We start from the raw sequence: 11,954 nt of genomic DNA, 5'->3' as shown, positions 1-11,954 counted from the left end.
GCTCCGGACGCGCAGGCCCAGAGGCCATGGCTCACGGGCCCAGCCGCTCCGCGGCATGTGGGATCCTCCCGGACCGGGGCACGAACCCGCGTCCCCTGCATCGGCAGACAGACTCTCAACCACTGCGCCACCAGGGAAGCCCCCAGCTTCTCTTTTTGAATAATCTTTTTTTTTAAGGTTGAAGTGTAGTTGATTTACAATGTTGTAAGTTTCTGGTGTACAGCAACATGATTCAGTTATGCATATATATATATTCTTTTTCACATTTTCCATTATGGTTTATTACAGGATACAGAATATAGTCCCCTGTGCTATACAGTAGGGCCTTGTTGTTTATTCTATATATAGTAGTTTGCATCTGCTAGTCCCAAACTCCCAGTTCAAGCCTCCCCCTGCCCCTTGGCAACCACAAGTCTGTTCTCTGTATCTGTGAGTCTATTTCTGTTTTGCAGATAAGTTCATTTGAAAAACACCTGTGTTGTAATGTTTTCCCCTGAATCAGGTGATGCAGGCCCAGTGTGTCAAAACAGAAACTGAATTCTACCGCCGCAGTCGCAGCGAGATAGTTCATGGAGAAGGGCACACCATGGGGGCACTTTATTGGCAGTTGAATGACATCTGGCAGGCTCCTTCCTGGTCTTCTCTAGGTAAGTGTTTCAGTATTCTTTGTGTGAGTGAGAGAAAGCCATACCTGTGGGGAGAGGCACTGAGAGAGCACAGAGCTGGAAGGGTCAGATGAACCCAAGCAGGACTCCAGGGAGAGGAGGCTGTCCAGCTGCTGGTCCCGGAGCTCCGGCCTCCTCTCCCACCTTCAGTCTTTCCAGGAGCCCTAGAGGCAGCCTCACTGCAAGTTCTGAGCTGTGCAGTTGCAAAAGCAGGCGAAGGAAGGGAAAGACTCATGCATGAAGATCTCAGCCATGTGTCTTCTGATTGTTGCTTAGAATTTTGAATTTACTTAAGGGGACTTGCCAGGGCAAAAGGAGATTGACATAAGCACCCCTTCTTCTGTTTAGGAAAATCCAAGCACAGGAAAGTTTGGCCCAGCTGAGTGTTAAAATGTCCCTTTGCTGACTCCCCTTCAAGTCCGTCAGGTCATCTTTCTTTTGCCCTGTTGATCCCTTGGGGGAAAGGGAATTGAGTGAGAAATCCAAGTAAGAAGGGTTATCAGGTGAACCTGTCTGTTCAACGAGGAACAGGTGAGATGGCTGCCATGGTACTTGCAGTTTGAATTATTTCATCTATTTTGGTGCATTAAAAAAAATTAAGGTGTAATAATGAATGTTGGCCTTCACTAAGAGGTGATTTGAAGCCAAGTTCAGTTAATGATATGAACAAAAGTTTTGGGTCAAAAATGAGGCAAGGCCGTAAAGTAAGAAGGCGATTTTCCTGGGTGAGGCTCTTAAACAAGCTGAGAAGGCAGATCACAGAGTTCCTCCCCCACATGCTTTGAATAAGTGCTCATCACCTCTGCAGCAAACTGCAGTCTTGATCAGGTTTCCCTGATCAAAATCTTTATCTACACCAACCAGAGAAAAGGATATTTAATGAGAATCGAGGTAGATGCTAGGGGAATAGCCTTTCTGGGACGCTTAAACCGGAGAAAGAGATATTGTTCAGAGACACTTGGAGCCTGACCCTGCTTCCTGTCAGCGGATGTGGTGGTGGTCTTCTGAAGCTGAGTTCGGTTTAAGAAATGGGAGAGCCCAGGCTTTGTAACTCTTCCCTTAAATGACCCTGTGTTCTTCAGAAAGGATTTAAGAGTATGATGGCGGAGTAAGAATTCGTCTGCCATCTAAACTCTGGCAGGACAATGCATTCGAGGAGAGGGTCATCATCTCCTGGGGGTGTCACCGTTTAGTAACTAAGGTGTGTATCACTGAGACCTTTTGCTTCAACTGATGTTCTCTTGAATGTCTTTTGTTTGTGGCCTTGATTGCTGCAACCACACATTTGAAGTCTTTCTCCTGTAATGGATGCCGCATGTGAGAGTGCGTAAGTTATCTCAGGTCCAAGCCATTTTCCATTTATCAGAAAACTTTCCAAATATAAGTTCTAGTTCATTTCATAGATCTAACTGGAAAGGCCTCTCCATCCTTCCCCTCTCGTTGTTATTTATTTATTTATTTTTTTGCGGTACGCGGGCCTCTCACTGTTGCAGCCCCTCCGTTGCGGAGCACAGGCTCCGGACGCGCAGGCTCAGCGGCCATGGCTCACGGGCCCAGCCGCTCCGCGGCATGTGGGATCTTCCCGGCCCGGGGCACGAACCCGTGTCCCCTGCATCGGCAGGCGGACTCTCAACCACTGCGCCACCAGGGAAGCCCTCTCATTGTTATTTTTAGGGGGAAATACTAAGAGTTGGAATTGAAGTGCTGGAGAGTTGAACTTTTGCAAAACCTAAAGAAATTAGTTCTAGCTGAACCTCAAAACCGTGTTCCTTCATCTCAACAGCTTGCACGAGTGAATTCTAGAAGTGCTCCTCCATTCTCTCTCCCCCCCTCTCCCACCCGCTTTCCCTCATCTTACTCTCTCACCCGCTTCTCTCTCTCTCCCTCTCTCTGAAGCTGTCTGGTGATGCAGTGTTTTGTGGAGAAGGATCTTCTTTCTGAAATAGAGGCGTGTTGAAATGTTTTTTGGTTTGTGGGTTTAACATACCAGAGATGCCAACAGGGCACCGGATTCTGCAGGTTCTTGATAGCTTCTAATTGTATTTGAGGAATTGTCATTAATTGTCATGCGTTTGGATGTCCCCCTCCAGTCTGAACTTACCAGCCATATTTGTGATTGTGGTTGCTTTGTTTCGCTCAGAGGATTTTGTGCCTATGGAAAAAGGAGACTTTGAGTTCTAAGTAAGTTTATTTAAAAAAAAATATTTAATTTATTATTTATCTGTTTTTATTGAGGTATAGTTGATCTACAATATTAGTTTCAGGAGTAAAATATAATGATTCAAAATTTTATAGATTATACTCCATTGAAAGTTATTATAGAATATTGGCTATATTCCCTGTGCTCTACAGTATAGCCTTGTAGCTTATTTATTTTATACATAGCCCTTTGTACTTCTTTTTTTAACATGTTTGTTGGGGTATAATTGCTTTACAATGGTGTGTTAGTTTCTGCTTTATGACAAAGTGAATCAGTGATACATACACATATGTTCCCATATCTCTTCCCTCTTGCGTCTCCCTCCCTCCCACCCTCCCTATCCCAGCCCTCCAGGCGAAAGCACCGAGCCAGCTGATATCCCTGTGCTATGCGGTTGCTTCCCACTAGCTATCTACCTTACGTTTGGTAGTGTATATATGTCCATGCCTCTCTCTCGCTTTGTCACAGCTTACCCTTCCCCCTCTCCATATCCTCAAGTCCGTTCTCTAGTAGGTCTGTGTCTTTATTCCTGTCTTACCCCTAGGCTCTTCATGACATTTTTTTTTTCTTAAATTCCATATATATGTGTTAGCATACGGTATTTGTCTCTCTTTCTGACTTACTTCACTCTGTATGACAGACTCTAGGTCTATCCACCTCATTACAAATAGCTCAATTTTGTTTCTTTTTATGGCTGAGTAATATTCCATTGTATATATGTGCCACATCTTCTTTATCCACTCATCCGATCATGGGCACTTAGGTTGTTTCCATCTCCGGGCTATTGTAAATAGAGCTGCAATGAACATTTGTACTTCTTAATCTGCTGTCCCTATGTTGCACTTTGCTCCTTCCCTCTCCCCACGACTAACCAATAGTTTGTTCTCTATATCTGTGAGTCTGTTTCTGTTCTGTTCTATTCGTCCATTTGTTTCATTTTTTAGACTACACATATAAATGATAACATATAGAGTATTTGTCTTTCTCTGTCTGACTTATTTCACTAAGCATAATACCCCCCAGGTCCATCCATGTGTTTCAAATGGCAAAATTTTATACTTTTATGGGCAATTAATATTCCATTGCATATTTATATATATATATATATATATATATATATATATATATATACACCACATCTTCTTTATCCTTCATCTGTTGATGGACACTTAGGTCGCTTCCACATCTTTGCTCTTGTAAATAATGCTGCAGTGAACATTGGGGTGCATGTATCTTTTCAAATTAGTGTTTTTATTTTCTTTGGATGTATACCCAGGAGTGGAATTGCCAGGTCTTATAGTTCTATTTTTAGTTTTTTTTGAGGCGCCTCCATCCTGTTTTCTGTAGTGGCTGCATCAATTTACATTACCACCAACACTGTAGGAGGGTTCCCTTTTTCTCCACATCCTTGCCAACATTTACTCTTTGTGGTCGTTCTGAATATAGTCATTCTGACTATAGGTGAGGTGATACCTCATTGTGGTTTTGATTTGCATTCCTGATGATCAACAACGTTGAGCATCTTTTCATATGCCTGTTGGTCATCTGTATGTCTTATTTCGAAAAATGTCTATTCAGGTCTCCTCCCCATTTTTTTTTTTTTGTGCTACGCACGCCTCTCACTGTTATGGCCTCTCCCATTGCGGAGCACAGGCTCCGGACATGCAGGCTCAGCGGCCATGGCTCACGGGCCCAGCCACTCTGCGGCATGTGGGATCTTCCCAGACCGGGGCACGAGCCCATGTCCCCTGCATCGGCAGGCGGACTCTCAATCACTGCGCCACCAGGGAAGCCCTCCTCCCCATATTTTGGTTGGGTTGTTTGTTTTTTCTATATTGAGTTGTATGAGCTGTTTATATATTTTTGTATATTAACCCCTTATCGGTCATGTCATTTGCAAATATTTTCTCCCAATCAGTAGGCTGTCTTTTCATTGTGTTTATGGTTTCTTTTGCTGTGCAGAAGCTTTTAAGATTAATTAGATCCATTTGTTTATTTTTGCTTTTGTTTCTTTTGCCTGAGGAGACAGAGCCAAAAAAATATTGCTACAATTTATGTCAGAGTATTCTGCCTATGTTTTCCTCTAGGAATTTGATGGTTTCTGGTCTTACATTTAGGTCCTTAATCCAGTTTGAGTTTATTTTTATAACTGGTGTGAGAAAATGTTCTAATTTCATTCTTTTACACATAGCTGTCCAGTTTTCCCAGTACCATTCATTGAAGAGTGTGTCTTTTCTCCACTGTATATTCTTGCCTCCTTTGTCGTAGAGTAATTGACCATAAGTGTATGAGTTTATTTCTGGGCTCACTATTCTGTTCTATTGATATATGTGTCTGTTTTTGTGCCAGTACCATACTGTTTTGATGGCTAGCTTTGTATTATAGTCTGAAGTCTGGGCACATGATACCTATAGCACTATTCTTCTTTCTCAAGATTGTTTTCACTATTTGGGGTCTTTTGTGTTTCCATACAAATTTTAGAATTATTTGTTCTAGTTCTGTGAAATATGCCATTAGTATTTTGATATGGATTGCACTGAATCTGTAGATTGCCTTGAGTAGTATGGTCATTCTAACAGTGTTAGTCCTATCTATGAACACAGTGTCTGTTTCCGTTTGTTTGTGTTGTCTCCAGTTTCTTTCATCAGTGTCTTACAGTTTTCCATGTACAGGTATTTTCCCTCCTTAGTTAGATTTATTCCTAGGTATTTTATTCTTTTTGATGTGATGGTAAATGGGATTGTATACTTAATTCCTCTCTTATAGTTTGTTGTTAGTGTATAGAAATGCAACAAATTTCTGTATATTAATTCTGTACCCTTTGACTTTACCAAATTCATTGATGAGCTCTAGTAATTTTGGTGCTGTCTTTAGGATTTTCTTTCTTTTTTTTTTCATGTAATGTCTGAAACATTTATATTAACATATTTCCATACAAATAACCCAAAGAAAGTTTAGTATTAGTTGTTTTTTTTGTTTGTTTGTTTTTTTATACTGCAGGAGGATTTTCTAAGTATAGTATCATGTCATCTGCCAACAGTGACAGTTTTCCTTCTTCCTTTCCAATATGTATTCTTTTTATTTCTTTATTTTGTCTGATTGCTGTGGTTACGACTTCCAGTACTGTGTTGAATAAAACTGGGAGAGTGGACATCTTTGTCTTGTTCCTGATCTTAGAGGAAGTGCTTTCAGCTTTTCACTGTTGAGTATGATGTGAGCTGTGGGCTTATCATATATGGCCTTTATTATGTTGAGGTATGTTCCCTCCATACCCATCCATTTATGGTAAAACATAAATGGATGTTGAATTTTGTCAAAAGCTATTTCTGCATTCATTGAGATGATCATATGATTTTTGCCTGGTTTTGGAATCAGGTTGATGCTGGCCACATGGAATGAGTTCAGAAGCTTCCTTACTCTTCCATTTTCTGGAAAAGTTTGAGAAGGATTGGTATTAATTTTTCTTTGAATGTTTGGTAGAATTTATCAGTGAAGCCATCTGGTCCTGGACTTTTGTTTTTGGGGAGGTTTTTTAAAAATTTTTTTTAAAATTTTTATTTATTTATTTATTTTGGGCTGCGCACGGGCTTTCTCTAGTTGCAGCGAGCAGGAGCTACTTTTTGTTTAGGTGCGCAGGGTTCTCATTGCAGTGGCTTCTCTTGTTGTGGAGCATGGGCTCTAGGTGCACAGGCTTCAGTAGCTGTGGCACACGGGTTCAGTAGTTGTGGTTCACGAGCTCTAGGGTGCAGGCTCAGTAGTTGTGGCCCATGGGCTTAGTTGCTTCACGGCATGTGGATCTTCCCAGACCAGGGCTTGAACCTGTGTCCCCTGCTTTGGCAGGTGGATTCTTAACTACACCACCAGGGAAGCCCTTTTGGGAGGTTTTTGATTACTGATTCAGTCTCCTTACTAGTAATTGGTCTGAAATAAAAGACAAGATTTTTTATTTCTTCATGATTCAGTCTTGGAAGGTTATATGTTTCTAGGAATTTATCCATTTCTTCTAGCTTGTCCAATTTGTTGGTGTGTAGTTGTTCATAGTAGTCTCATGATTCTTTGTACTTCTTTGGTATTAGTTGTATTGTCTCTTGTTTCATTTTTGGTTTTGTTGATTTGAGCCCTCTCTTTTGTGATAAGTCTGGCTAAAGTTTTATCAGTTTTGTTTATCTTTTCAAAGAACCAGCTTTTGTTTTCAGTGATCTTTTCTATTTTTCCTATGTCTCTATTTTGTTTATTTCTGCTCTGATCTTTATTATTTCTTTCCTTCTACCAGCTTTGGGTTTTGTTTGCTGTTCTTTTTCTAAGTTCCTTTAGGCGTAGGGTTAGGTTGTTTATTTGCAATTTTTCTTGTTTTCTGAGGTAAGCATGTATCACTGTAATCTTCCCTCTTAGAACTGCTTTTGCTGCCTCCAGTAGATTTTTGGATCATTGTGTTTTTGTTTTCATTTGTTTCCAAGTATTTTTTGATTCTTCTTTGTCTTTGGTGACCATTTGGTTTTTTAGTAAAATATTATTTAGCCTCCACATCTTTGTGTTTTTTGCAGTTCTTTTCTTGTGGTTGATTTCTAGTCTCATAGGGTTGTGGTTGGAAAAGGTGCTTGATATGATTTCAACTTTCTTAAATTTATTGAATCTTGTTTTGTGGCATATTGTGTGATCTGTGCTAGAAAATGTTCCATTTACACTTGAACCAAATGTGTATTCTGCTGCTTTGGATGGAATGTTCTAAATATCTATTAAGTCCATTTGGTCTAATGTGTCACTAAAGGCCAGTGTTTCCTTATTGATTTTCTGTCTTGATAATCTGTCCATTGATATACGTGGAGTATTAAATTCCCCTACTCTTACTGTGTTACTGTCAATTTCTCCCTTTGTGTCTGTTAATATTTGCTTTATGTATATAGCACTTCTGTGTTGGGTGCATATCTATTTACAATTGTTATATAAGATTGATTCCTTGGTCATTATGTAATGTCCTTCTTTGTCTCTTGTAGCAGTTGTTGTTTTAAAGTCTATTTTGTCTGATATAAATAGTGCTATCCCAACTTCTTTTGATTTCCATTTGCATGGAATACCTTTTTTTATCCCCTCACTTTCAGTCTGTGTGTATCTTTAGATCCAAAATGAGTCTCTTATAGGTAGCATATGTATGGGTCTTATTTTTATATCCATTCGGCCACTCTATACCTTTTGATTGGAGCATTTAGTCTATTTACATTTAATTATTGATAGGTATATACTCCCATTTTGTTAATTGTTTGGGGGTTGTTTTTTGTAGTTCTTTTTTTTTGTTCCTGTCTTTTTCTCTCCCGTTTTGATTTGATTTGATGTTCCTGTCTTCTTCTCTCCCCTTTTGATTTGATGACTATCTTTAGTTTTGTTTGGATTCCCTTCTCTTTCTTGGTGTTTATCTATTGTAGATTTTTGGTTTGTGGTTACCGTGAGGCTTATATATAGCAATCTATATATAATATAATGTAATGTAATATAATATATATGATTATTTTAAGTCTCTGATCTCTTCATTTCAAACACATTTTAACAACCCTACATTTTTACTCCCCCACACTCGCCATGATTATTGTTTTTTCTTGTAAACTCTTTATTGAATTTGTCACAATATTGCTTCTGTTTTATGTTTTGGTTTTTTGGCTGCAAGTCATGTGGGATCTCAGCTCCCTGACCAGGGATCGAACCCACACCTCCCGCATTGGAAGGTGAAGTCCCAACCACTGGACCACCAGGGAAGTCCTGATTATTGTTTTTGATATATTTTACGTCTTTTAGTTTTGTGTATCCCTTAACTAATTATTGTGGATATAGATGATTTTTGTCTTTTAACCTTCCTGCTAGCTTTGTACATGGTTGAGTTACTACCTAATATTTGCCTTTACCAATGAGCTTTTTCCTTTTATAATTTTCATGTTTCTATTTGTAGCCTTTTCTTTTTCACTTAGAGAAATACCTTTACCATTTCTTGTAAAGCTGGTTTGGTGGTGCCCAACTCTTAGATTTTGCTTGTCTGTAAAACTTTTGATTTCTCCATCAAATCTGAATGGAAGTCTTGCTGAGTAGAGTATTCTTGTTTGTAGATTTTCCCTTCATCACCTTAAGTTTATTCTGCCACTCCCATCTGGCCTGCAGAGCTGCTGAAAAGTCCACTGATGGCGTTATGGGAGTTCCTTTGTATGTAACTTGTTGCTTTTCCCTTTTCAATATTCTTTCTTTAACTTTTGCCATTTTAATTCAGTGTATCTTGGTGTGGACCTCTTTGGGTTGATCTTGTTTGTGTTCCAGGACCTGCATGTCTGTTTCTTTTCCCAGGCTAGGGAAGTTTTCAGCCTACTGTGTCCTCACATATGTTCTCTGCCCCTTTCTCTCTCTCTTCTCCTTCTGAGACCCTATAATGTGAATATTAGTGCACTTGATTTTTTTTTTTTTTTTTTTTGCGGTACGCGGGCCTCTCCCTGTTATGGCCTCTCCCGTTGCGGAGCACAGGCTCCGGATGCGCAGGCTCAGCGGCCATGGCTCATGGGTCCAGCCGCTCCGTGGCATGTGGGATCTTCCCGGACCGGAGCACGAACCCATGCCCCCTGCATTGGCAGGCGGACCCTCAACCACTGCGCAACCATGGAAGCCCAGTGCACTTGATTTTGTACCAGAGGTCTCTTAAACTGTTTTCTTTTTATTCTTTTTTTGCGGTACGCGGGCCTCTCACTGTTATGGCCTCTCCCGTTGCGGAGCACAGGCTCCGGATGCGCAGGCTCAGCGGCCATGGCTCATGGGTCCAGCCGCTCCGTGGCATGTGGGATCTTCCCGGACCGGAGCACGAACCCATGCCCCCTGCATTGGCAGGCGGACCCTCAACCACTGCGCAACCATGGAAGCCCAGTGCACTTGATTTTGTACCAGAGGTCTCTTAAACTGTTTTCTTTTTATTCTTTTTTCTGTTCAGCTTCAGTGATTTCCACTACTCTGTCTTCCATCTCCCTGATCTATTCCTCTGTATCATTTCATCTACTGCTGATTTCTTTTAGTGTATTTTTCATTTCACTTGTTGTAGTTTTCATCTCTGTTTAGTTCTTTATATCTTCTAACTCTTTGTTAAACTTCTCACTGTGTTCCTCCATTCTTCTCCAGCATTCTTTGATCATCTTTATGATCATCACCCTGTACTCTTTCTTAGGTAGATTGCCTATCTCCACTTCACTTATTTCTTCATCTGGGGTTTTATCTTCTTCCTTTGTTTGGAACATGTTCCTCTGTTGCCTCATTTTGCCTAACTTGCTCTTTTTTTATTTCTATGTATCTGGTGGGTTGGTAATGTTTCCTGATCTTGGAGAAGTGGCCTTTTGTAAGAGGTACACTGTGTGTCCCAGCAGCTCACTCCCCTCTGGTCATCAGAGCTATACGCTCTAGGGGTGCCCCCTATGTCGGGTGCATGGGTCCTTCTGTGTGGTGGGCTTACTGATGTCATTGGTCTAGTAGGCATGGCTGGCCTTTGGCCCAGTTGGTTTCCAGGCCCTGCCTTGTGTGGACCCTGCCAGCCACTGGTTGGTGGGGCTGGGTCATGAGGCTGCTGGTTGCAGAACCCTGGAGGGTCCCAGGGCTACTGCTGGTTCAGTAGTGGGCAGAGCCAGGTTCTGAGGTGGGTGGTTACAGGGCTGGGGTTCCTGGATCTAGTGTTGGCCTGCTGGTGGGTGGGGCCAGTTCCTGATATGGCTGGTTGCAGGTTCTGGGGTATTCCAAAGCTGGTGCTGGCCCATTGGTGAGTGGGGCTGGATCCCAGGGCAGCTGGCTGAGGCCTCCAAGGTTTCTCAGAGCTGGTGTTGGTCTGCTGGTGGGTGGGGCCCAGGCCCGGGAGTCCTGGAGCTGGTGCCAATCTGCTGTGTTGGCTGTGTCCAACAAGGTAGGCTGTAGGGCTGCAGTGGTCCTGGGGCTGGTGTCTGCCCATTGGTGGGTGGAGTTGGTGTCCAGGGGATCCTGGAGCCAGTAGGTGAATCTGGGTCCTGGGGCTAGTGCTGGCCCACTGGTGGGCAGAGCTGACTCCTAGGGTCTCTGGCTGCAGGGCCCAGTGTCCCAGAGCTGATTTTAAATTGTTGTTGAGTGAAGCCAAGGCCCAGGATGTTCTGGGGTTAGTGCTGGCTGGCTGGTGGCTGGAGCTGGGTCCCAGGATTTCTAGCTGCCAGGCCCTGGGGGTCCTGAGGCTAGTGCTGGCACACTGTTGTATGGCACTGGGTCCTGGGCCCTGTGGTGGATAGGACCATGTCCTGAGGTGCCTCGGGCTCAGGAGGTCTTAAGGCAGCCCGTCTGCTGGTGGTTGTCCAGCTGATTGCTTGGCCTGAGGCGTTCCAGTACTGGTGTGAACAGGCTGGTGGGTGAGGCTGGGTCCTGGTGTCAGTCAGCTAGAGGGAGAATTCCAGAATGGCGCTTGCCAGTGTCTGTGTCTCCAGGGTGAGCTCCAGTTGCTTGCTGCCTCTTTGGTAGACTCTCCAAGATCAGCAAATGAGTCTGACAGGCTCCTTTCAGATTACTGCTTCTGCCCTGGTTTCTGGAGTGTGAAATTTTGTGTGAGCCCTTTAAGAGGGGAGTCTCTATTTTCCCCAGCCCTCTGGGACTCCTGAATTTAATCCCTGCAGGCCTTCAAAGCCAAACATTCTTGGAGCTGGGGGCTTGTCTTCCTGGTGCAGGATCCCTGGGCTGGGGAGCCCAATATGGGGCTCAGACCCCTCGTTCCTTGAGGAGTACCTCTGCAGTTGTAATTATTCTTACATTTGTGGGTCACCCACTCCTGGGGTGTGGATCTTGACTATGTGCAATTCTGCCTCTCCTACCCATCTTGTTGTGGTTCCTTCTTTATACCTTTAGTGGTAGATGATCTTTTCTGCTAGATTTTGGTCTTTCTCATAAATAGTTGCTCTGTAAATAGTTGTGATTTTGGTGTGCTCATGAGAGGAGGTGAGCTCAGGGTCTTCCTACTCCACCATCTTGGCCAGCCTATTTTTGCTAAGTAATACTAGCGAAATGAATATTTGTAACAGATGTTCACTGCCAATGCTGCTGACTCCCTTTTTCATGTGTATGTAGGG

General features: G+C 42.6%; 1 protein-coding gene across 1 annotated transcript in view; it reads left to right on the top strand.

Moving 5' to 3' along the window:
* MANBA (mannosidase beta) overlaps positions 1-11,954 on the top strand; it is a 133,063-nt gene that overhangs the window by 115,874 nt on the left and 5,235 nt on the right. Inside the window, exon 14 of the mRNA XM_007463815.1 lies at positions 503-647. Coding sequence (XP_007463877.1) covers positions 503-647 — 145 coding nt within the window. The remainder of the gene's footprint in view (positions 1-502; positions 648-11,954) is intronic.

This window comes from Lipotes vexillifer, unplaced genomic scaffold (genome assembly GCF_000442215.2).
Source record: "Lipotes vexillifer unplaced genomic scaffold, Lipotes_vexillifer_v1.1 scaffold49, whole genome shotgun sequence".
In the NCBI taxonomy this organism is placed as follows: domain Eukaryota; kingdom Metazoa; phylum Chordata; class Mammalia; order Artiodactyla; family Lipotidae; genus Lipotes; species Lipotes vexillifer.
This window is presented reverse-complemented; position numbering and strand designations above follow the sequence as displayed.